Source organism: Lagopus muta, chromosome 5 (assembly GCF_023343835.1).
Source record: "Lagopus muta isolate bLagMut1 chromosome 5, bLagMut1 primary, whole genome shotgun sequence".
NCBI classification, from domain to species: Eukaryota; Metazoa; Chordata; class Aves; order Galliformes; family Phasianidae; genus Lagopus; species Lagopus muta.
This window is the reverse complement of record NC_064437.1, coordinates 22639148-22664180: the sequence shown is the minus strand read 5'-3', so window position 1 is coordinate 22664180 and position 25033 is coordinate 22639148. Positions and strand designations below refer to the sequence as shown.

Below are 25033 nucleotides of genomic sequence, written 5' to 3'. Positions count from 1 at the left end.
CACACAACCAGTACTTACATCCAGCCCCACTGCCGGTGTGGTGCTTTGGAGCAAGGGTTTAGCCACTGTGATTTTGCCATTTGCTGAGCCATTCGCAGCAGTCGCAGGCAGTGCACTCACGGTGTGATTGTGCAGCTGCGTGGTTCCTCCTGTGACAGCAATGACTGGCTGGGAGGCAGGTAGCACCCCAGAAGCCTGCAGCTGTACCACTGCAGGCTGGGGAAGCACCACTGATTGACCTAGAACACAAGAACAAACGTGAGTGCTCAGTGTATGACGTGACATGGATTTGTATATGATCCGTTTATAGGGCAACAGTGTTACAGCTGGTAGGAAGTCTTGCTCCCCTGATCCATGCTACTCATCTTCAGCATTAGTATACTCCACAGGGGAAAAGAAAAAAGCCTCATAACTAGTCTGCGTGGCTCTTAACCTTACCCTATCCTGCAAACCAAAACTATGCCTACTAAAGAAATCCATTAAAATCAATCTCTCCCCCAAAACCTAATGGCTTTTCAAATTTAATTAAAAAAAAAAAAAAATTAAAAGAAATCAACTCTTTTTAGAAGCATTACTTGTTTCAGTACTGCTAATGCTTGAAACACACAAAGCAACTTTATCAAGGAACCTAACTAGTTCATCTTAATTCTTCTTCTCCCTTTTGTCCATCTCTATTTTATTGTTCTGTTCAGAGGAAATGTTACTACACAGAAGTGACTCATACTAAAAAAAAAAAAAAAAGATGAACAGGAAAGAACGAAGTTACAGTTTCAAAACACAAGCTAATGTCTCAACTCACACTAAGACAAGACAAGACCAAGTTGTTGGAAAAAAAAAAAAGTACTGCTATATATTAGAAACATTATGCACAGACTGAACAGAGCATAAAGAAAAACAAGCAGAAAAAATGAGGTAATTTCCAAAGAGCTTTGAAATGGAATTAAGAACACTCACATCCAAGAAATTTCAGTCCAAGAACTACATTTAACTCAAGCAGGTGCTCGAGTAATATTTTCTTGCATGAAAGCACATGAACATCTCTTTAATCCTTTGTAACAAGATGACCTGGCTGCCTTTTAGAAGCAGCACATTCCAGCTGACATTCCAATCAATATGCACGACTCTGTACTACAACACTTAGCCAACTTTCTGGAAGATGAAGTCATTTACCTAGCACTCCAAGGTCTTATGTTTGAGGTATAGGATTAGGTCTCCTTATTGCACAGACGATCTTAAAAGGCACAGTAAGTTTGCACTATCCTACTCAACAACTTCAAATGGTAAATTTGAGATACTTCCAACAATTTTTTTATACGTAGAACATGTGATGGTCTAACATTGTGCTTTCTTCTCCTAAGCTTTCATGGAAAGGCCTATAAAGGTATCGCTCTTCACACTCCTTGAAACTAATGGCACATTTTAATCTGGCAGCTCCTGCCACGTGCAGAGAATTTTTAATAATGAAAAAAATCCCTATGGTTTTTGTGGTAGAAATAGCACTAAAGAATTCTAAAGTGCACCGTCAAAGTAAATACGTTCTTTACCTCTACTGCCTCATAGAAGCTGCTCTCAGGGAAAAGAAGCTGTACCACTGTATAACAAAAAAAAATGTGTACCTCCAACATCCCTTATTCCAGATGGTATTTTATCAGCTGGAACATCAGACAGTAAGAATTAGGTCACGCTGACTGCGCTGACCTGTTTTAAGTAGACCATCAGCCTTAAGCATGTTGCAACAAATGTCAGCCTGTCCAGCCATGGCTTAGTTCCTTTGATGGCTGAGCAATTAGTAAGAAAGAAATTTTTCACTATTAAAATAATTTCTAGATACTTTCACTGAATGTATTTATCTCCTTTCCTTCCCAGTCATCGGCTGTGTAGTCAATTGCAAGAATATGCAGCCATCAGGTGGTGGAAACAAGCAACTGCATCTGACTATTTCTGCAATGCAAGTAATGTTCCTGCTCTCTTGGCAGAAGAATAAATAATGCTCAGGATTCTGAAATGAAGACCCAGGCTTAAATAAACCAGTTACAGAGTAACAGGAGGAATGAAAACATACAGATGGACAGGAAATCTGACCTTGTTATCATCAGCTTATAGTTTTAAGGAAGTACTCTAACTCCTAACACCACTCTCATAACTTTTAGCAGATTTTGTAACAGCTTATTTAATATTATTTAGTTATATAAAAAGCCATAAACTTATGTTTCACATGGGTGAAAATGGCTTACTCCTCCTTCCCATGTTTTCAAGTTTCATTCAGCCATCCTTACTGACTCTGTTGATCTTCCTTTGGATAAAACAGAGTACAACTGGATTAACCTTATGCATCACTTGCCAATCACAAGTAGAACAGAGCAAAAGATTCCTAGAGATCCATCCAGATCAGCAGCTTTATCTTCATGACTCCTAATGCTGAGGATAACCTCTTTTGTCTTCTATTCCACACAATGTTCAGGTACCTGATGTTTTTCACACAGCTACATAAGAGAGAATTTAGGTTGTTTTCTTAGCATGAAGCTTTTTCAGCAAAGCATGCATCACTCTTCTCTTAATCCTACCCCTCCTGTTTCTTTTTTCCTACCCTTCCTGTTTCACCTGCCACATGTAACTTCAATCTAGAGACTATCCCTAACAGACATAGTGTTTACCCCCAGGATTTGGCTCCGTGATGACAATTCACCTACCTTTGGGAGGTGCTGGCTGGATGTTAACAACTGGCTGATGCTTTGGCAGTGGCACAAGTGTTGGAAGCGTCTGAATAATGATTGTTTTAGCTGGGATGCCAATGTTAGCTTGAGCCTCAGGTACAGCAGGCAAAAGAGGCTTTGGTTGTATTGATGGCCTAGACGCTGTCTGACCACATTTCTTCAGAGTCTTCACAGAATTATTCGCTAGGAAAAGAAAGAGACTGAGTTGGATCAGAAATTCTAAAGTGAAAAATTTCAGTAGAGATAACGTGGCCTTTGGTATTGTCCATCTATATCTGTTAAAACTGATGTATCTATAGGTGTGGAATCTAAGTAACTCAATCTCTCGTACCGGACCGAGAAGTGATGCCAACAATCGGTTTCTTCTCTGCATCTCCTTCAGAGGACGCAGGGCTTCTGGAGCTCTTGCAGTAGAGGGAGATAGGAGACAGCTGGGAACTGCAGCTGAAATCCATATCATCCTGCAAACAGAAAGTAGATGAGACTACTACTTCAGAAATAGATAAAAGTGACTACAAGAAATTCAGAGTACAACCGTCTTTCATCACAGGTGTTGCTACTGAAGGAAACAGGAGAAACGCTTTCTTTTGCTATCTTATTCAGTGCCAAGTGCCACTGACAACCAAAGCAGCACCACTCTACATCAGCAGAACAAAAGGGTGGAGAGACCAGCAACTGCTAGACTCAGACACCTTTAGAAGGTATTTTGTTTGGCAAACAGGTCAATAAGCACAACTGAGGAAACAGAACTGAACATGCTTTTTTAGGAATGGATTACAGGACTAGAAGAAGGAAAACATAATTGAAGGAAAGTAGTTTTTGCAAGGGTTGAAAAAAAAAATAAAAATTAGTTTCTTTTTATGCTATGAAGTTAACCAGATAGATAAATCAATAGTTTTTTTTTTTTTTTTTTTGCTTCTCTCAGCTGGGCCTGAATTAATCTTGCTATCTATGTTACATGGAGGTTTCTGCATACAGGCACATTCTGCACTGGAGAGTCCGCAGATGATGGAGAAGGGACGGAACAAGTTGAAGGGGCTGGTGATAAGGGCTCAGTCTTCACATTTGCATCTGCAAAAGATAAAGAATTTTTCTCTGTACAAGTTCTTTACAAGGGGAAATCAGTGAAGAACATCACTCTATACCAGCTATTTAATTCCCAAAGCAAGACACAGCAGAAAATTGTGAGATTAAAGATATTTAGATTGTAGGGCAGCTCCTACCAGCTGTACCCATGCTACAGAAACACAGCATAACTTCTCACCATAGGACTAGATCAAATAGTGCCACAAAAATTACCAGTACCATAAAGCTGTAACAGCTCACCCTTGTGGAGCAGGATGGAATTGTCATACCTGCAAAATTTAGCTAATAAGTTACCTGAATAAGAGTGGCTTGTAATATTCCAAAGGTCTGAGTCCCAGGACATCAAATCCAAGTCAAAATGAAAGTTACACAGATCATTTTCCTGAAATGACTGTTCAGAAAGAGAAACAAGAGAAGAAGGCAATATACAATGAGACCACCAGCTGTTATGTTCTCATTCTTATGTTTCTGGACAAGCAAAGGGACTATCACTTCAGTTGCCTTAAGAATACAGCCTTAAGAGGGACATTCTGAACTGGAATACATGAGATGAGGCTTCTTTTAAAGCCTGGAGTTGTAGGATAAGAGCATTTCTGTCCAAGAATACCATTAATTACCATTGTGTTGACAGTCATTTGTAAAGCAAAAGTTCTAAGTGAAGTCACTGAACCACCTTGAATAAATTACAGGATTGGTGACTCGTTGCCATCACTCTCCTTCACCTTCAATGGAAGAGTAATGCTCTTTCATCATCAGATCTCAAAGCACCTTGTAAACGAAAATAGTGTCAGCATCAGTTTAACGAGAGAATGAGAGACACAAGGAGTGATTTGCTCAGGAACATACTGACCATCTCAGAGATGAATCAGGCCTCTCTACACTTGAATGAACTGACATCACCACCTTCTAAAACCAGAGACACTGGCTCCACAATCCAACAGGAAAAAAAAAAAAAGGAGAATAAAATCACCTCCTACACATCAGTTACTGTACAGCCCTTGAAACAACAGCCATCTTTTTGCTTCACATTTTCCTGTTGCTAAACCTCAGCTCTCTATCAAAATGTAACATTCCTATCAGCACAAAAAACAGAGTGCTCTCTAACACTGTACATACAGTTTATATAAATACACAGGTAGGATTTACTTGCTAAAACCTTTCCTGAAAACATATCTTCCTTTAAATTCTCAGCTTGCCTCATAAACGGTGGTTCAGAAAGTCCACAGATCACACAAAAATGGATATTTGCAGGCAAGGGTGAAGAAAAAGCTCATCAGAGCATGCCAGGAAAAGGAATGAGCAGAAGCCACCGCTCAAGCTGTGCAGTAAGAGTCTCCCATGTGTAACTGATGCTAATATGCTGAAAAGCGATGGCTTGGCCTCACACAATCCAGCAGTTCCCAAGTTTTCTCTTGTGCCTGTCCTACAATTCCTGTAGGAATGCTCATACTACCCGGGACTAATGTGGGATAGCACAAGGCTGTGTGTTAGGCCACAACAGACAGAGGGAAGGCAGAAAGAGGCACAGAGAGTGGGAAATCCACGAGGCAAATGCCCCAGGGCAGAGCCAGAAGGAGGTGTGACCACACAGCGAAAAGCACAGGGTTTAATTTGCTGCGTTGGAGTCAAGGTTGAAGAGAAAACCCTCAAACAGACAAACAAGTGCCTTTAGACGCGACTTCCAAACCCACCGCCGTGCCACTGACAGTTCACAAAGGGACGGGCAGCCCCGCCCGGCCCGCAGGTGCCCGTGACGCCCTCCAGCCGTGGCCACACGGCCCCACAGCGCCGCTCTCCCCTCGCCCCAGCGCCCCGGCCCGCCGATACTCACGTCGGGCTCGTCCCTCGAGGCGCGCCGCGACTCCGCAGCACCGAGCAGCTCGCCCAGCTCCTCGCCCAGCACTGTCTCTGCGGGGAGATAGCGGCCTCAGCACCGGGTGCCGAGCAGGGAGCCGAGCTCCGCCCGGCCACACGCCCGTCCCGGATCCCCAGTCACCAACCCCTCCCGGTCGCTCTTACCCCAGTCGAGGCCGCCCCCCGCCGCCGGCAGCAGCCCCATGGGCTCCCACTCGGCCTTCGCCGCCGCCATCGCTTCCGGCTTCCTACTCCCGCACACGTATACTTCCGGCAGAAGCCCCGCCCCCTACGGCGGCCCCAGAAGGACATACTAGGCCCGCCCCAACGCGCTCCGCCCCCAAGCTGTGACCACCTCCCATGGAGCACGCGCGGACCCCGGTGGAGGGCAAAGGCGTTTATTGAGAGCTCTTTGGCACGGACCCGGCCCCAGCAGCAGGCCGGGGACGGAAGGGGGGCTACAGTCCGCTTTTCCACGTCCCTGCTGCTCTTTAGCGGCCTTGCCCACGCGTGGGTGTAGACTAGGGCAGGTACACAGCTCTGCCCTCCCAGCCCCTGAGTGCAGCTTCAGGCCAGCAGGCAGCAAGTGTCTGCAGGGCAATGCGAAGTACAGTCAGGGCTCGGTGCTGGTGGGGGCAGTGCTTCTGGCTCCACTTTGCCTGCAGTGAGATAGGAGGAGTGACACAAGTGAGGTGGCTGGGCTTATGCTCCCTGAGTTTTCCATCCAGATAAGCCCACGTGCTGCCCAGAAGCAGTGGATTTTTTATGCACACCTTCCAATGTGCTGCAAGCACTGTGCTGGCATTCACCTTACAAGGTGGAGTCATAGGCTGCATTGGTGAAGATGCCTGGTGCCCCCAGGTCACTGGGAAAAAAACATAAAGAGTGTCAGCTGGGGGGGAAAAAAAAGATAGGAAACATCATGCTTGCATGAGAAAAGCACTCATGTCTTAGCCATTTCCCCCCAGGGGCTGCACTCTGCAGAGACTCCTTGAAGAATCCTTGTATTCTGAAGCACACCAGTTGGCACAGCCTCATCAGCCCGTAGCTATGCTCCTACTGCTGTACAGGCAGCTTCACGCATGCAGGTAGAGGTGATGGTAGTAGGGAGGGGTCCACGATGATATCCACCCGTCTGCAGTTAGAGACACTCCTGCCAAGTACAAATCTTACCTGGTGGGGTTCAGGAGCTTCTTCTTCTCCTCTGAAAGCGGAGTTGAAGTGTCCATGGAGAGTGCAGATACAAAAGAAAGAGTCAGATCTTTTTAGTGAAGGTTTGAGAAGCAGCAGTAGGATTTGACAAAGCAAAACAAATGTGTCACGCAACCCCATTCCATCTTATCCTGGAATAATTGCCTTTTGCCCCTTCAACAATGATGGCATTTTTCTGTTTCTGCCCCCAAGTTGTGGCTGATGCTCTCAGCAGGACCCAGGGCCAGGGAGATGCTGCTGGATTGGACCAACCCACAGCACATAGGACGTGGACTGAGACAGTCACATCTATAAATTCTTTTGATCAACACTCTTTCCTTGGGGCTCTGTAACCACCTGGTCTGAGAGTCCCTAGCCAAAGCACCCCCTGGCTACAGGTGTTTCAGTACCTCTGTCGCTGAGCTGCTTGGCAAGCAAGGCGATGAGCGTTCCGGAAAGCACAAGGCCAATTGCTGCCAGGGCACTGGTGCTGGTGTAAACCAGAACTTGTTTCAAAAAAGCAGCAGAATCCTCTGAAAAAGGCCCACAAACACTCAGGTTGTTATCAAAGGAATTCCACAGGGACAAAGATGCCAGGTGCCTCCTCCAGCCTCAAGATGTACTGCAGGAGGCTGGGAAGCACAGCCCCACCATACCTTCACAGACTGGGGGATGCCTGGTCCAGTTCCCTGTGGCTGAACACCTGAGCATCTCTGCTCCCATCTGGATAAATCCTTCTTTGCAGGAAAAGCTGCAAGTGGAGTTGAATGTGAAGTTCCCATGTGGATGAGAGCAGTTGAGGTGGCCATGGCTGGGGGCATCCAGCACTGGACAGCTGATGGCTGCAGGTAGAGCACAGCAGCAACACTGATGAGACAGAATTGTTGGCAATGGAATGAGGGCACAGGGGCTAGAGAGCCAGGGGATGAGCAGGGGATGAGCTGGGGTGCTCAGGGAAAAGGGATTCTGGGGAAAGCAATCTGCTAGCACAAAGCAGTGGGCAGTGTCCTGGCAGTTCTCAGAAGAACTGGAGATTTCAGAGAGTCTGCCTCCTCATGATGCTACGTATTCGCTGTGCGTAGCCCTACTGGACTCACAGAAAGTGTCAGGATAAAGGCAGCAATGGGGGCACCATCACTGCATCCTTACACAGCTCCATTCCACTTGCACCGCTTGAGTGCACAGGGCTCAGCTCCTCTATCTCCCAGAGGAGAGACTGGGGATATATCCTGGGGAAGGGGCAGCTCTTCATCAGGGTACACAGTCCAGGAGCAGAGGTGACCACCACAGTTCTACCTTGGCATTGCGAGGTGTCCCCAGTCCAGGTTCCAGTGGCCATGCACTCACGGCTCTGTGGTCCAATCAGCTCAAATCCTGTCTGGCAGGAGAAGTCACAGATGGAGCCAAAGGTGAAGTTCTCATAGACATGGGAGCAGTTCAGCTCTCCATGCTCTGGAGCAGTAAGCAATGAGCAGGTGATGGCTGAAAAGAAAAAGAAACACATCTCAAGCAGGAGCCAGGGAACTGCTAGACTTCATCCTTGGGATGAGAGACCCAAGAACATCCCAAGGTGAACTCCAGGTGAATGGCACTTTTAGCAGCAGCTCTACCTTTGCACTGCGGGGTGTCCCCAGTCCAGGTCCCCATGGCTGTGCACTCATGGCTCACTGGCCCCATGAGCTCAAACCCTGGCTGGCAGGAGAAGTCACATGTGGAGCCAAAGGTGAAGTTTCCATGGATGTGGGAGCAGTTCAGCTCTCCATGCTCTGGAGCGCCAAGCACTGGGCAGGTGATGGCTACACGAAAAAGAAGCACACCTTAAGCAGGAGCCAAGTAATTGTGGGATTGAACTTTTGGGATCAAGAGGATAAAGAACATCCTAATGCCATCCCCATACCAGTTACACCCCAAACTCTAGCAGCAGCTCTACCTTTGCACTGTGAAATGTTCTTGCTCCAGGTCCCCATAGCTGTGCACTCGCAGCTCTCTGGCCCTATGAGCTCAAACCCTGACTGGCAGGAGAAGTCACATATGGAGCCAAAGGTGAAGTTCCCGTGGAGATGTGAGCAGTTCAGCTCTCCATGCTTTGGAGCACTCAGCACTGGGCAGGTGACAGCTGCAAGGAGAGCAGGTCTCAGGGCAGATCCTGTTCATGCTGGCAGGAGCACATCTCCATGTCTGGAGATGGGGAACCCAGAAGTTCTAGGTCAATTCAGACTGTGCCTGCTAGGTGCAGGGGATGGCGTTCTGGTCTCAAGGAGTGTTAATGCCTGGACAGGGAAGTGTTGGCAGACCCAGTTCCTTGCTCTGCAGGGCTGTCAGTGCCAACTCTTTGAGGCGGCCATTGTGGACAGAGGATTTTCACTACTGGGACACGATGGCAGCACCTCAGTGATGTGCCAGCATGTGTCAGAGTATCAGGAGTGCACAGAACAGCACAACAGATTTGGGAGCTGCCTTTTGGATGCAGGCATAGGGCAAGCTGGGGGCATGGCCCTCACCCTGAAAGCTCAGGGCTGATGCAATGCAGTGGTGCTGCAGGCACCAGTGCTGTCACCATTTGTGGAGGGGGACACTGGTGAGAATCATGGGCCTGTGTGTGCATGTGGTGTTGGGGCTGCTGAGTGACAACTGACAGGCTGAGGACAGCACAGGGCAGCCCTGTGGTAATATCAGTGACACTATGAGCTCTAGCAGCAGCTCTACCTTTGCATCGTGAGGTGTCCCCAGTCCAGGTTCTTTTAGCCATACATTCACGGCTCTGTGGCCCCATCAGCACAAACCCTGGCTGGCAGGAGAAGGCACATGTGGAGCCAAAGGTGAAGTTACCATGGATGTGGGAGCAGTTCAGCTCTCCGTATTCTGGAGCACTGAGCACTGAGCAGCTGATGGCTGAAAAGAAAAAGAAGCACATCTTAAGCAGGAGCCAGGGAGCTGCAACACTCAGCTGTTGGGATGAGAAGGCTAATGCAGCTGAGAACATCCCAGAGCCAATCTCAGGCCAGTGACATCTTTACCAGCAGCTCTACCTTTGCACTGTGGGGTGTCCCCAGTCCAGGTCCCCATAGCTGTGCACTCATGGCTCACTGGCCCCATGAGCTCAAACCCTGGCTGGCAGGAGATGTCACATGTGGAGCCAAAGGTGAAGTTTCCATGGATGTGGGAGCAGCTCAGCTCTCCATGCTCTGGAGCACTAAGTACTGGGCAGGTGACAGCTGCAGGGAGAAGAGGCACACTTCGAGCAGGAACTGGGTTACTGTGGGTTTGAACTGCTAGGACTAAGAGGTTGAAGAACATCCTAATGTCATCTCAAAGCTCTAGCAGCATTTCTACCTTTGCACTGCGGGGTGTCCCCAGTCCAGGTCCCCATGGCTGTGCACTCATGGCTCACTGGCCCCATGAGCTCAAACCCTGGCTGGCAGGAGAAGTCACAGATGGAGCCAAAAGCGAAGTTTTCATGGGGATGGGAACAGTTCAGCTCTCCATGCTCTAGAGTTCTGAGAACTGGACAGCTGATGGCTGAAAAGAAAAAGAAGCACATCTTAAGCAGGAGCCAGGGAGCTGCAACGCTCAGCTGTTGGGATGAGAAGGCTAATGCAGCTGAGAACATCCCAGAGCCAATCTCAGGCCAGTGACATCTTTACCAGCAGCTCTACCTTTGCACTGTGGGGTGTCCCCAGTCCAGGTCCCCATAGCTGTGCACTCATGGCTCACTGGCCCCATGAGCTCAAACCCTGGCTGGCAGGAGATGTCACATGTGGAGCCAAAGGTGAAGTTTCCATGGATGTGGGAGCAGCTCAGCTCTCCATGCTCTGGAGCACTAAGTACTGGGCAGGTGACAGCTGCAGGGAGAAGAGGCACACTTCGAGCAGGAACTGGGTTACTGTGGGTTTGAACTGCTGGGACTAAGAGGTTGAAGAACATCCTAATGTCATCCCAAAGCTCTAGCAGCATCTCTACCTTTGCAACGTGGAATGTCTCCAGTCCAGTTCCCCGTGGCCATGCACTCATGACTCTGTGACCCCATGAGCTGAAACCCTGGCTGGCAGGAGAAGTCACAGATGGAGCTAAAAGCGAAGTTCCCATGAAAGTGGGAGCAGTTCAGCTCTGCATGCTCTGGAGCTCTGAGCTCTGGGCAGGTGATAGCTGCAAGAGAACAGGTCGTAGGGCAGGATTTGGGTGGAACTGAATGTAGGGATTAGTGTTTAATCCCAACCTAATAAACCCAAATTTGAGGTGGCAAGTCTTTGATCTTCCTTTCTTACCTCAATAGCAGATGGCAAGCCTCACTTTCTTGGGCACAGCAGTAGCTGTGTTGGTACAGTGATTTTTGCTCCACATGAGAAGCAGTTGCTGCTGTACCAGGACCGGGTTTATCCCTGGCACACTCTGGATCACAGTTCCATGGCAGAAGACTATGGGCATCTTACACAGAGCCTGTTTCCCTACAGGATGCCCACCTCCCAACCCAGCACCCAGGCACACTGGCTCTATCTTTGCCATAAGAGAGGGAGCCTGACCAGGCGCCCTCAGCTATGCACCACAGCCTCTCTAATCCTGTTCTCTCAAAGCCCTCCTGGCAGGAAAAGATGCACATGCAGTTGAAGGCAGAGTCTCCATGTGAGTGGGAGCAGTTGACACAGCCTCCTTTAGGATCCACCACTGCAGGACAGGTGATAGCTACAACCAGATGCAGGCAGAGCTGGTGAGGATGGGGTGAGCACAGCCATGTCATCCCATGTCCCCGTAGTGCCCTAGGGCATGTCCAACCCTGCTGCAGCCAGAGCCTGTGCTTGGTGTTGGAACAAACCAAATTGTCAATGCTCACTAACAGCTTTGTTATCAGTTTTGGCAACCAAGTCAGCTGATTATTTGCAGAAAAGAAAAATCCATCATACATCAAGCAGGAAAAAACAGAGCTGTGCTCTGGAAAACAAGATGTGGGAACTTGGAAAGCCAGGGGCAGGAAAGGTCAGGGCAACTTGCTGTATGGTGCATGGGGGGACTTCCACAAAAATGACATCACATCAGCTGTTGGTGCCTGCTCCCTTAGCTGCAAAAATCCCTGGACCACTGGCCTGCCTAACACTGCCTCACTAGGAGATTGCCTTGCAATTAGCGCTGCCAGTTTTAAAAGTGTGTGTACTGCTAGGGCTGTCCATACAGGAGATACCCCTTTGTGTCCTGTACCTGCTTCAGGTCTTGTCACACCCTTGTAACCACACGTAGACCTGTTATACAGAGCAGATGGAGCAAGACTCCACATAAACCCCAAGCCAAAACAGCTCAATGCCTCTGGGACACCAGCAGCTACAAGCCCTCAAGATACCAACAGGAAGACTTTCTCTGCATAACACACCACAGCTCAGTTCTTTTGTGGCTTTCTCCCCACAGTGGTTTCCTGCCTGCCCTATTCCACCCTAAGCACCGCCTCTTGCCCTTCTGCCCAACCCAGGCAGGGTGCACCCCTCCCCCAGCCATGTGACAGCTCCCATTTCTCTTCTTTAAGTCCTTCTGAAGCACCCAGCACCTTCCCAAGGAGCAGTCAGTGCCTCTAGCATGATGGAGGTACCAGGACACCAGCTGTACCCCAACACAAACAGGGAGTGAGCATCCTCATGCGGGAAATTGCAAGGGTTTGCTTCATCTACACACCAGAATGCACTGTGGGAGTGATGCTGAGCATCAGTGCCACACTCCAGAGCCCCAGACCATGGCAGTGCCTACCTGTGCATGTGGGGGTCTCCGCTGACCACTGCCGATCAGCCAGGCACTGCAGCTCATCCGCACCTTGCCGTTCAAACCCTTCTGGGCACCAGAAGGTGCAGGTGGAGTTATATCTGAAGTCTCCAAACGGATGGCTGCAGTTCATGTATGCTCCTCTGGGTTCAAGTATGGGGCACTGCACAGCTAGGAGAGATGCAGCCACAGCCTGTCAGCAGCATGAGAGACCCATGCTCTTTGCTGGGGCTTCAGCTTTCCAACAAAAGAGGGGTATTTGGGGGATATACAGCCCCAAGCACCATCCAGGACAAGCAACTCAGTCCCAAGCAGAGCCTGCTGGGTACTCACCATTCTCACACTTGTCCCCTTCAAAGCCGGGGTGACACTCACACTTGTAGCTCTGGATGACCTCCACACAGTCACCATGCAGGCCACAGATCAGGGGCTGGCAGGAGACTGTGCACATTGACCATCATCAAAGGGTGCCCTGTCCTGCTCCCAGCCCTCCCCATGTTCTCAACACTCACCCTTGTAGCACAGTGCCTTCTTCTTCTTCTTCGTACAAGGCTCATCGTTCCACTTGCCTGCCTCTGACAACCGCTTGATGTAGATCTCCACGCAGTCCTGGTTGAACTTGCGGTTGTTGGGCTCCCCAGTGGCCCAGTTGGCCGCTTCCTTTGTCAGTGCTTTCTTGGTGCCCACCCAGGTCCAGATACCTCTCAGCTTGCGGATGCCAATCCAGTAGTATTTGCCATGATAGGGCAGGGTGCGATTGAGGTACTCAATCTCCTCCTTGTTCTGGATGGCCACCAGGTCGGTGAAGAACGTCTGGCAGTATGTCCTGGCATCGTCCCACTCATAGTCCTCCTCACTGTAATAGTATGTCCAGGCTCCCACCTGCATCACCATGCCTGCGGGAGAGGATGTGGTCTGGGATTGCTGCAGGAAGACAGTGCAGGTCTGGGAACAGGGTTGGGGGACCTGAGGCTGGTACCAGAGCCAAGAGCCACCAGCAACCAGAGGGAAAAAGTAGGGGAAGTGCAGATGAAAACAGTTCAAAGAGGGTACACAGAGATGTGTAAGAATCTGGCATGGCAGAACAAACCATGCTGGGGTAGAGGGGCAGCAGAGAAATGAGGAAGGTAGGAAAGAGCTGGGGCTCCCCTCACCATAAAGGTCTCCCAAAGAGTTCCTTAAAACACATTTCCTTCTACAAATGTAAAATTGCTCCACACGTGTGGTTTTGTTGTTTAGTTGTTTTCCCTACCTTATTTAATTTACAATTCTACAGGAGGGTCAGTTTTGCACAAGAAAGAAGACCAAGCATGCCCCCATGCCCAAAAGCATCCTCATGCCATACTGCATCCACTATCCAGAGGTGGCCCAAATTGCTGCAGAACACTGCATTGCAAAACACAGCCTTGCAGAAAGCAGTTCATGTCTTGGCCATGCTCACCAGGGAAGGCAAAGCCCAGATTAACTGGAACCCACGCCCAGAAGTGGAAGGCACTTTGATGAAATACTGCTTCTGTTTCCCACCACAACTTGATGTAATCAAGAAGTTTTTGCCACCCAAAAAAAAAGCTTCCTTCCTTCTCCTTAAAGCAGGTATGCCCACAGCTGCAGAAAGCAGCCCCAAAGCAAGGTGGGGAGCAAAGTCACTCCAAGAAACAGGCCTGAGGTACCCTGTCACGGGAGAGCACATCTTACACTTTCATTGTGAAGGCAAAGGTCTAGGCATTGCAGATTAAATACAAATACATGGCTTCACAGATATAATTAGGGCTCTAGCTAGGCCAGTTATCATACATTTTCCTATGCAAAATCCCTACAGCTTGTCTGGTTTTCCTTGTGGAAGATCCAACTACCTGTTTTGTTAAACAAAACCAAGAAAAATGTGTTCCCAAAAGCAGCCCAGCTTCTCAATTCCTAGGGCTACCAGGGCATAAACTTAGGGCAACTGCTGGGAGCCTGCCCTGGCCCCTACCACCTCTCCTAAGAATCCCAAAAAGGACCAGATCCCAGGAAAGACCAGGGAGCAAATCTACAGCCTACCTGTCATGCAGACACACTCCTGCCTCATTCTTCCAACTCATGCAGCCCCGTATGCTCAGTCTTGTCTCACCTCTCCCCCACCCACCTGAGCTGAGCCCCACCGGGGTTCTGTTAGCAATACAGACAGCTCCATGCCTCCTGCCCTGTGCAGTGTGGCACAGTGCTTGCAGCACTCAAGATGCATTTGTATTCTTGTTTTCCTTGCAGAACTAAATCTCAGTCTCCTCCTGACACTTCTACTTTTGCCTCTGCTCTTCTGCTGGTTTGCGAAAGGTCTTTTCTAAATGGACCCAGACCACACAGGATTTTTAGGACAGAGTACATTTCTCTCCCCCTGCAGTGCCAGTATACAAAGCAAAGATCCTGCAGGCACCAAAGCCAAGTGTCTGCTGGGCCCCCAAAATAACTCTGCTGCCCTTCTCCAGTTTCCCCTTCCCTCAGGGTCACGGTGGCACCTTACCACATGTGAAGACAGTGATGCCCAGGCAGCAGACGCCACAAGAGCCGAGAGCCCACATCCTCCGAGCGCAGTGCTGTCCCACAGTGGTGCCCTGTGTGCTGGGGAGAAGGGCATGAGCATGCATCCTTGCCAACTGCAAGGTACCCACTCACAACCTTCCCTGCCCCCTACCCGAGCAGACCCCAGCTGTCCCCACAGGAAGGAGCAGGCAGACCTACCACGCCGGTGCTGCAGGGTGCCTGCTGTGCCTGGCCCTTGCCCTGGGCAGGCAGCGCTACTCACGCTTCCTGCAAAGTCACAGAGCATCACTCCCTCCCCTCAGTTTCTTCCCCTCCTGACCCAGCCCTGCTGCCAGCCCGCATCCTGCCCAGCTGCGCTCCCCACTTCCAGGAACCTGCTGCCAGCTGGAGACTGAGACCCCAACGAAGGCCCAGCCTGGTGTGCGGCCACCCAGAGCCCTCCAACCCACCATGTCAGTGACAGCAGTGAAGGGAGGACAGAGCAGGATGAGGTGTGTGGACCTGCACCGGGCAGAGCAGGAGTGTGGTGCGTGGCTCCCGGATACCACTCAAGACCAATTAGTTACACAATGTATTTTCCCGTTTCTGCTTTTTTAAATCTTTATGAGAAAGGTCATAAAGGGACAGGGGAACTTCCCCCCATTAAATGTCCTTTATGAACATCTACCAGTGCTTCAGGAAGGTGCCTGTTGTGTACAGGTGTATCACCATATACCTATTTTTACACATATTCTAGTTCTAAGTAGTATCATTTTCGCAAGGTTTTCTGCAGGAATTGCTCCGCTCACTTCCAGTTAAAGCCAAGGCAGAAGCCCTTTGGGTCACATGCACATTCCAGTTCCAGAGAAATAAGTAATGCTCCAGTGGGACTCATACAACACAAAAGGAGGAACCCATCTACGAAATCCATAACTCATTACAGTGCCTTTCTGCCTGGCCAATGTAAATGAAATTCTGTTCCCATTCTTTGTCATCATCCTTGCAAAATGTTCTACTGCAATTCTCCCTCTTTCTGTACATGCAGTAACCCAGCAGCATTTGCTTTACCAGCTCCCGTGCTTGGGACAGGGAATGACATCCCAGTGGGCAGAGAAGCTGAGGGGTGGCTGATGGGCAGGGGGACACCTCGGGAAGCCATGGTCCCCTGAGAGGGATGAAGCTGCTGCTGCACTAGGACAGTCAGAGGGATGTTGCTGGATGCTTGGCCCCAGGGGACGGCGGGAGGAAAATGGGCTGTGCCCCTGCTGGTTTCACTTCTGCTGGTACAGGGCACAGTGGGGCAGAACAACAGAAAAAAAATATTGCATTTTGTTGCTATGAATAGTCCCTGGTGCTGTAAAAGCAGAAGTGAACTGGCTGAGACCTGGAGGTGGCCACTGCAAGGGGAAGGATGCAGCCTTGAACCCAGGGGTGATGCTTTGCATGTAGAGGAGAGGGATACACATGGCAGAGGGGAAGGAGGATTGCAATCAGTTCTGCAGCTCTCCCAGGAGTTAGATAATCTGGGGGATAATCCTGTTTTGACTTGCTGGTGTTCCAGGGCCAGCTTCTGGGCAGGCGTCGGCACATGCTCCTCATAGGGATCCTGCAGGCTCCTCTGGCATCACGAGACTGAGTGGGTTGCTCCCCTGCCACTTGGAAGGAGCCCCTCACCATGCACACTGCTCTTGTTTTTGGCAGAGGCCCCATCGCTGTGTGGTACAACCCTCTCCTCTCCTTGAGCAATATTCCCTGCAAACCGCAGAGGAACCGACTCACCCTGACGCAGCCTGCCTGGAGCAGCTGCCTCTGGTGATACCACAGGCACCTTCCTGGGCACCTCCTACATTCCCCAGGGCATGGAGACATGGGGCATCCCCAAAGGGTGCAGTCATCGGGTGCAGCCCTGCTCCCTCCTTCCTCCCATGCCACCCCATTTCCAGTCCCTACACTGAGCCAGGATGCTTTGGAGGCACCTTTTGGGCATGGGCTGGGGATGGCTCCCTTTCCACAGTGCCACCATGGGGGCTTTTTGTCCCCAAAGTGGTCCCGAGCTTGGAGGTGCCTCTGAGTGCATCTCGCCTTGGTGCCCCTGCAGTGTGGCATGCAGTACAATCTTTCTCAGAATCTGAAAGTGATAACAGGTTAGCCACAGGAAGACATGTTTACTGAAATATCACCCCAACCAGGGCAGGGCGAGATGGTGGTACTGATTTGTTGAACCAGGATGGGGATTTCCCCAAATGTCCCTGGCATGCCCAAGGTGAAACAACCCTGGCTGCGAGGTGCAGTGGGGTTTGGGGACCCTGCCCACCACACCGTGTCCCCCTTGCCCTATTGATACCCATCAGAGCCATTTCTCTGACCCTGGAGATCTCAGCCTTGTGCCTTCACCCTGCAACAGAGGGAGAGAGAGCCACATGGCATCACTGCCATCTGTGCACCCCTGAGGCTGGCTCCTGTTGCCTGGCTGCAGCAGCATGTGCCAGGCATGGGTAAAGATTTGCCAAACAGGATGGTGGGGGTGGAGATAATGGAAACTTATCTCAGTGCCAGTGTAGTGAGCAGTAAACAAGTGGCCCTGCCTATCAGGGTGAGTGCAGCCTGGGGCATCCTGTCCCACGCAGCCCTACTCATTGACCTTATGGTACTGCCTTGTGTCCCCCAGACATCACCAGTGCTACTGCAACAGTCTGGTTTAATGCTTTAATGAAGTCTTCTTATTTCAAGAGGGCAAGCCCAGAGGTGGATTCTGCTGCCTGTCTCCCCAGCACGTTTTTGCCTCCCTCTGCCTCTTCCCTTCCCCTTACTCTGGCTCTCTCTCCAGCAGATCTGGCTCTGCAGCCATGCAGCTCTGCAAAGAGCCATGCAAACGAGCGGATGAATGCTCTCAGCCATCAGAGCCCTGCCTCGGGCTGGTGCCAGACCCCCGGAGCAAACAATGTCCTGTACTCCTGCCAGGAAATCCGGAGGCAGCCCGGGTCATGCAGCGAGGCCAGCTCCATTTTCCTGCACACAGAAGCATCCTTGAGCATGTTCATTCTTCACCTTTTGGCAGCTCAGGGCTGAGCTTCCCTCTCCTTCCAGCCTCAGGCAAGCGACCTGCCTTGTGCTTCCTGCCCTCTTGTGTTCAGTGCCAGCAGTGCTTTGATGCTTTCAAACCCTGGGACCTTGGTTATTTTTCTGCTCCTGAGGACCTCTCTCCTTGGAAAGCGCCCTTCTCCTCACTGCCATCTGCATGCAGAACTGAGGAGACACCTCTCCTGCATTCTGGTCCTGCTGCTTGTCTCAGAGTTGGATGGTTCCTCTCTCAAAGTCCAGACTTGTGGGGTGAGACTCTGCAAAGAAAATAACTCCACCTAAAATAATGGGGGCAAGGGTGTCCCCAGTATTTTGCTGTCATTTTGAAATTAATTCCTCCTTCTCCACATTCTAGCTTTCCACATCTGTGGTTTATTATAGAATCACAAAATCATTTAATCCAACCCCAACCTATTCCCACCATGCCCCCTGAACATGTCCCTCACTCAGTTCTTGAACACCTCCAGGGATGGTGACCCCACCACCTCCCCAGGCAGCCTGTGTCAGTGCCCAACCACTCTTTCTGAGAAGAAATGTTTCCTAATAATACTTGTGCTTCAGACCCCTCACAGCTCTGTTGCCCTTCTCTGGATGCATTTAAGAACAGGACCTTTCCACTCCATTCCATCTCCTGTCCCAAAAGTAGACAGACTCGTTGGCAGGCTTTGCTTTGACAGGACAAGGGGAAATGGTTTCAAACTAAGAGAGGAAATTAGATTGGATATAAGGAAGAAGTTTATTTCCATAAGGGTGGTGAGGCAGTGGCACAGATTGCCCAGAGAGGTGGTGGGTGCCCCATCCCTGGAGACAGCCAAGGTCAGGCTGGATGGAGCTTTGAGCTCCTGATGGAGCTGTGGGTGTCACTGTTCACTGCAGGCCAGATGGCCTTTAAGAGTCCTTTCCAACTCAAATGGTTCTATGATTGATTCTATCCCCAACTCCACTGGGGATCTTGCTGGCCTAGACCCATGCTGGGGCTCGCCCCCACCTCACCAACACCATACCTGGCTCCTGGAGGGATGCCATGCACAGCGGCAGCTCAGGCCACTAACCTCTGACTGCCAGCCCCGCCGCTGTCACACAGATGTCACATAGAGGTGTCTCAGCGCTGTGTGGGATCTCCGGGCATCCTTCTGCACTGATGTCTGTCGGCTGACATGTGAGGCTGCCCTCAGCATGGGAGACACCGGCCCCAGCGGTGTCACCCGCAGCGTTCGTCCCCGCTGCCGCTGGGGTGTCTGCAGGGTGCTGGGGGCACCTGGCACACCTCCATTTGTTCCTGGGACGTTGCTCTCAATGATGAGCTGGAGGAGGCCTGCTCCAGGGAAGTCCAAAATGACCACTCCCCAGCACACCGGCTGCCCCGAGCAGCGCTGCAGGTGCTGATAGCACTGAGGGTTGACGAAGCGGGCCACGTCCTCGGGGCATGTGAAGAGCCCATTGCCGGAGCAGAAGGTGAGGTGCATGGTGGCAGGGTCCCCACTGGCTGCTGCATCCAGGTGCCGCTGTGCTCGTGCCCATTTCCTCTCCAGTGAGAGTACGTTCCACGCATCGCTGATGCTCAGCCGCTCGTAGGGGATGCCCAGCACTGCCCGCTCCAGTGCCTCCAGCACCACGATCTTGCCTCTCACCTGGCCCAGCGTGGGCACCTCCTCCCGGCACCACAGCCGACCTCTGCTCTCCTCCAGCAAGCATCGCTGGAGCCGGGCAGCAAAGCGGGTCCGCGGGAAGAAGGGGAGCTCCTCCTTGATGCGCATCAACACAGCCTCGCCAGGGTGGGCGCGGAGGAAGCGCAGGGTGCGACGCAGGACACCCCGCAGGCTGACCCGCTGAAAGGCACACAGATGGTAGACGCGCAGCTCACCCCGTTCCAGCTTGCAGCGCACGTCCAGGAAGCGCACGCCAGCCGCCAGCTGGGCCTCCAGGCTCCAGCTCTGGCAGCGCAGGCGCCGGCCACCAAACAGGCTGAGGGAGTCGTGTGTGCCGGGGATGGAGAGGCGAGAGAGCGGCAAGGCGTCAGGCAGTGCTGCCATCCAGTCGGGGCAGCAGGCAGCAGGATGGGCCGTATTGTCGAATGCTGCATTGCGCTGGCACCGTGCATCCATGCTGCAGTGAACACGGGCACCCCAGCACTGGGCCAGCCTGTGGTGGTGGGGTGCAGCCTGTTGGATGGGGTGTAGGCAGTGACTGGCAGGCTGAGAGGGATGCTGAACATTATCTGGGTGATGCTTGTGATACACGTCATGTCCCTCATGTGGCACGTGCTGCAGGGATCCAGGCTCACTCTTAGCCAAGGAGAGCTCAGCAGGATGGAAAATTGCTGGGCTGATCCTGAATGCAGCCGGTCAGGCTGCACACCTCCCTCCTCAGGAATCAGGATAAACGGGACCGGGTGCCCCACAGTCCTGGGAAGCTGCCTGCACCCGGAAAGGCACAGCTGGTTGGGGCTGCCATCACCGCTGAGCTGTGAGCCCCGTGAGCGGGAGGCAGAACCTGGGGGTGACTCACTGCCTACCCTTGGGACACAGCTGCCTCACACTGTGCTGCCCTGAGGGCTTTGATGCTCGAAAGGCGAGTACCCCTGCTGTGACATCTCTCTGGGGACACAGAGCAGGATGGCCTCCTGTGACACTCTGTGAGAGCTCTCACTGAGCTGACCCCAGCATAGAGGCAGCACAGGCTGAGGGTGTGGACGTTCTGCTGCCACCCCCGCTGGCATGACAGCAGGGCGGAGCGCTGGGGCAGGCTGGGAAAGCATCAGCCGCAGCTCCAGGAGCGGCAGCAGCGCAGCCCAGCCTGCAGCGCGGCACCTCCCCTAAGCATGGCGGCACCCAGCCCTGGAGGTTCCTGCTTCGTGCTGGGGGGCTCGGGGGCGACGGGCCGGGCGCTGCTGCGGGAGCTGTGCGCACAGCGGCCCTTCAGCAGGGTGACGGTGATCGGGAGGCGGCAGCTGAGCCTGCCTGAGGACAGCGGTGTGGCCGTGGTGCGGTGTGGGCCGGGGTTTGCGGGGTCCGTGCTGGAGGTTCCACCCTGACCCACGTGCCTCCCCCAGGAGCAGGCGGTGGTGGACTTCGAGCGGCTGGGCGAGCACGCCGATGCCTTCCGCGGCCACGACGTGGGCTTCTGCTGCCTGGGCACCACCCGGAGCAAAGCGGGTGCGGTGAGTGGCCCTGGCCGGTCCCAGGGGGTCACTGGGCATCGCCTCGCCCAGCGAGATGCTCGGATCTGGGGGATGTGTCGTGGGTGCCTCCGCTCCCGCTGGGGCGCCTGCTCGGTCAGAGGTCGCTGACCCCGCTCCCTGTCCTGCCCTAGGATGGCTTTGTCCGTGTGGACCGGGACTACGTGGCACAGGCAGCTGAGCTGGCGCGGGCAGGGGGCTGCAAACACTTCGTCCTGCAGTCCTCCCAGGGAGCGAACGAGCGCAGCAGCTTTCTGTACCTGCGGGTGAAGGTGAGGAGGGAAGCTGGGTGTGCTCCTAGAGATAGAGATGTGGGGACACTTGGGAACGAAGCTGGAGCTGAGGCTGCAAGGGGTCCAGTGGACCTAGGACTCTCCTGGTGAGGGGGAACAGAGAGCCCAGGAGATGGGTTGGCAGCACAGCAGCGTGCCCTGCTGCGTCCTAAAGGGCAGACACCAGGCGTTCAGCATCCTTACACTACTTAGCACCACCCACTCTTGCAGGACTCGCTCCTGACTGCAGTGTGTCACACCGGCATTGCCCGGGCTGGGCAGCAACCCGTTGCCACCCCTCCTCCCCCCCAACCCCCGTTGCCCTGCTCTGCCCACTGTGCGTGCTGTTGCTGCAGTTAGCGCTGCGGCTACAAGGGAGCGCTGCTGACTGCTGTTTGGCTGTCTGGCACTGACAGTCCTTTCCTAGAGAGCTTCCTAGGGCTGTCTCTCAAAAGCTGGGTTTTGTTTTTGTTGTTAATGAATTTCTGGGCTCTCTGCTGACCCATCCATTTGCCCCGTTTGGGTCCCTGCACTGCCCTGCCCTCTGCTTTGGCTATTGGCATCTTGGCAAAATGCTTTGCATTTTGAGCAGGGTCAGCTCGGTGGTTCTCCCTTCCTTGCCCTCCAAGAAACCCCTTTCCTCAGACATGGTTGTGGCCTGCATGGAGAGGAGTGACCTTTACCTATAGCCAAATATACCTGGCTCCTGCCAGTTTGGGTGCTCTATGCCCTTCCTACTGCAACCCTCATCTCCTAAGTTATCTGGAGGATTACTCACGGCTCACAAGCACACACCAGTTGTGTGTTGGGCAACACCTGCAGGTGGCAGGTACAGAGGTGATGCAAGACTGAGCATATGTGCTCACAGCCCTCCAGAGGCTGGTGGGACTGTGGCTGGGCAGGTGGGGAAGGGTCAGCCACTGCTGCTTTTTGGCCACCTACCTCTAAGCAGGTCTTCTGCTTCTCCCTTTTTGTGTCCATATTTTTCCCTACCACCAACTCAGCAGCTTTCCTTTGTGTGTTCATTTTACCTTTGCCACATTGTAGAAGCCTGGGAGCTAGATCCATGCTGGTCAGCCCCAGCACTACAGTCATGTCCTGTGGCTGTGTTGTGCACTGGGGGTCCTGGGGTAGGCTGCAGGATGCAGCATCAGCCAGACACTGTGACCTGCTCACAGCTCAGCTCTTCCTTCTTCCTGATTCATAGGGTGGGAGACAAGGTGCCTGTGATCATCCTCAGCTTGTTTTGTCCCCACTGTGACAGGGAGAAGTGGAGAAACTGGTTGAGGCTGTCGGCTTTGACCGCTGCACCATTCTTCGGCCAGCGTGAGTAGCAGAGGGGACACGGAGCCAGGAAAGGGCTGGGAGATGGAGCCATGGGCAGGGTACATTAGTGGAGGGTTGGGAAGGAAGTGAAGACAGCCTCCAGGTGCAAATGCTGCTCCTACCTGCACCTCTTCCCTTCTGCTATAAGCAACAAGCCTAGTCATTTCCACAGTCCTTCCCGAAGCCATGCTTTTGAGGCTTGGGCTCAAAGCACAGGTTGGGGGACATTGGTTGAAGCTTAACTTCATCTGGAGGTCAGCCTGTGTGGAGGGGCTGCTCTCCTGTATCCTTTCAACCATACTCTACCTGGGAGAACCAGCATCCTGGTTTTGGCAGCCTGTTGGTAAAAAGAGCTCCCAGTGATCAGCCCACTCATTCCAGGACCCTGCAGAAGCCACTTGGGGCCAGTGCAAGTTTTCCAGCTTGGCTGGGCTCTGCAGCCTGGCCCACCTCACCTTCTTGCCCGCAGGGTGCTGCTGTGTGCACGCCAGGAGTTTCGCCCCATGGAGTGGATCACACAGCGGATTCTGGGATTCAGCGCCCGGTTCTTCCCCTCTGCTTACTCAGTGCCTGTAGAAACAGTGGCGAGGGCAATGGTGGCCAGTGTGCTGCAGCCAAGTGGGGAGAAGGTGGAGGTGCTAGAGAACAAAGCCATTCATCAGCTGGGAAAGGCAGTGCCGCAGCCGGGCACATAGAGCAAAAGTGGCAGTAAGTGGTTGGCTGACCTTCTGGATTCTGTTCTGGGCTGATGATGAATGTATGGGATAATACATAATACAGTGGAGTATTTGCATGGACAATGGAGAGCTGGGGTGCAAATCTGGGTAAGCATTTTATAATTTAAACAATTCCTTGAATTGAGACCTTGAATAAAACCCTGTGACTGGCCTGTGCTAATTGTGTTGAAATTCTGCTTTCCACCTGCACGTTGCCAGCCTGGCTGCATCTCCTGATGCCACCTCAGGGAACACATCTGGGCATATGGTTGGGGCACAGCTGTCCCCAGGCACCAGCACCCTTCACATGGCTGCGATCCCAGCAGCTGCATAGCACCCATATCCTTATGCTCTGTTGCGTGGCAAAGAAGGCAGGGCTATTGGGCTGCCCGGGAGCCTCTTGCATCCCAGCCCCTGCACCAAAGCCATTCTCAGGCCTCTCACAGGGTCAAGGACCGTGGTGGTTCTGCAGCTGGGAGCTTTACGTGACTCCTGCGCTCCCGTCTGGCTGCAGGCCCAGTGGCTTTCCAGGGTTTTCTTTTCTTCAACCTCCCCTTGGTCCCTGTGTCAGTGACTCAGATGGGGAGAGGAGATGGGTGCCTGGTCTCTGTCCTCCCGCACAAATGTTCACATCACCAAGCTGGCACCTCAGAGACGTGGTGCCACCAAGCAGTAATCCAGGGAGACTGATCCAGAGAGAGCCAAAGGAGATCTGTAGAGTAATTCTTAATGTAAAAAGGGACATGCAAGGTGGGCTGCTCAGGAATAGCACACACACACCTGGAGGGGTTTGTGGTTTATGCAGCATGAAGGCTGCTCAAACATGCAGTGCTGGGTTACTCTGGTGTAAATGCATCCCAGTGCTCAGAGGTGTTATCAAAGGTGATGTGTTCAGCAGAGGAGAACAGGTGAATGCTTGAAACTACGAGACCTGTGAAGATGCAAAAATTGCATACATACAAGACAAAGAAAATAAAGAATGCAAACTCTGGGAAGTTACAGGTAAAAGGCAAACTGAGGAGGTTTGAGGAAAACATCCTTAAGGCATAAACATAAATCACGACAGTGTGAGAAGCAAAAAGCTCCCCACAGAGCCTGGTGGGGCATGACATGAGCAGGTTTTATGAGAGAGCCATCATAGGAAAGCTTAAGGAGTTGACTCATATCAGCCTCTGCTGTGAACAAGCTCACACCAGCATCGTTCCTTCAGAGACACATGATTGTCCCAAAGCATTGGGCTGTGTAAGGGAAAAAGTGATTTTTAACCACATTTTTAGAATGCATAGTTTTAAAAAATGGCCAGTGCCAGAAGGAATGCTCAGATGGATTGCCAGAGAGTGCCTTGGGTGAGAATTGCAGCAATCCATCCACCAAGAA

At 52.0% G+C, this 25033-nt stretch overlaps 4 protein-coding genes across 5 annotated transcripts in view; 1 reads left to right on the top strand and 3 right to left on the bottom strand.

Annotated features, from left to right (window-relative positions):
• ATF6 (activating transcription factor 6) overlaps positions 1-5952 on the bottom strand; it is a 72030-nt gene extending 66078 nt beyond the window's left edge. Inside the window, exons 1-7 of one of the 2 annotated variants that reach the window (XM_048944914.1) lie at positions 5820-5952; positions 5632-5708; positions 4095-4191; positions 3691-3785; positions 3046-3175; positions 2691-2897; positions 19-239 (exon numbers count right to left, since the gene is read on the bottom strand). In XM_048944914.1, coding sequence (XP_048800871.1) covers positions 19-239; positions 2691-2897; positions 3046-3175; positions 3691-3785; positions 4095-4191; positions 5632-5708; positions 5820-5889 — 897 coding nt within the window. In that variant the 5' untranslated portion in view covers positions 5890-5952. The remainder of the gene's footprint in view (positions 1-18; positions 240-2690; positions 2898-3045; positions 3176-3690; positions 3786-4094; positions 4192-5631; positions 5709-5819) is intronic. The other variant, XM_048944913.1, reaches the window with a different exon arrangement.
• Positions 5953-6066: 114 nt separating this feature from the next.
• Positions 6067-16978, bottom strand: LOC125693125 (P-selectin-like). The gene is made up of 19 exons (XM_048944627.1): positions 16863-16978; positions 15303-15344; positions 15085-15182; positions 13097-13480; positions 12918-13025; positions 12573-12755; positions 10806-10991; positions 10502-10687; positions 10179-10364; positions 9875-10060; positions 9552-9737; positions 8776-8961; positions 8456-8641; positions 8142-8327; positions 7502-7687; positions 7256-7378; positions 6828-6858; positions 6428-6519; positions 6067-6313 (listed from the first exon to the last, which is right to left on the bottom strand). The coding sequence occupies exons 1-18, from the start codon at positions 16976-16978 to the stop codon at positions 6465-6467; spliced, it is 2814 nt and encodes a 937-aa protein (XP_048800584.1). The 3' UTR covers positions 6067-6313; positions 6428-6464.
• A 2262-nt stretch (positions 16979-19240) lies between these two features.
• On the bottom strand, positions 19241-20269 carry LOC125694190 (1-phosphatidylinositol phosphodiesterase-like). The gene has a single exon (XM_048947045.1). It carries the CDS (start codon positions 20267-20269, stop codon positions 19241-19243), a length of 1029 nt encoding a protein of 342 aa, XP_048803002.1.
• Positions 20270-20904: 635 nt separating this feature from the next.
• HTATIP2 (HIV-1 Tat interactive protein 2) lies at positions 20905-23854 on the top strand. The gene is made up of 5 exons (XM_048945930.1): positions 20905-21147; positions 21217-21324; positions 21477-21614; positions 22879-22940; positions 23410-23854. The coding sequence occupies exons 1-5, from the start codon at positions 20986-20988 to the stop codon at positions 23633-23635; spliced, it is 696 nt and encodes a 231-aa protein (XP_048801887.1). The 5' UTR covers positions 20905-20985; the 3' UTR covers positions 23636-23854.
• The last annotated feature ends 1179 nt before the right edge of the window (positions 23855-25033 follow it).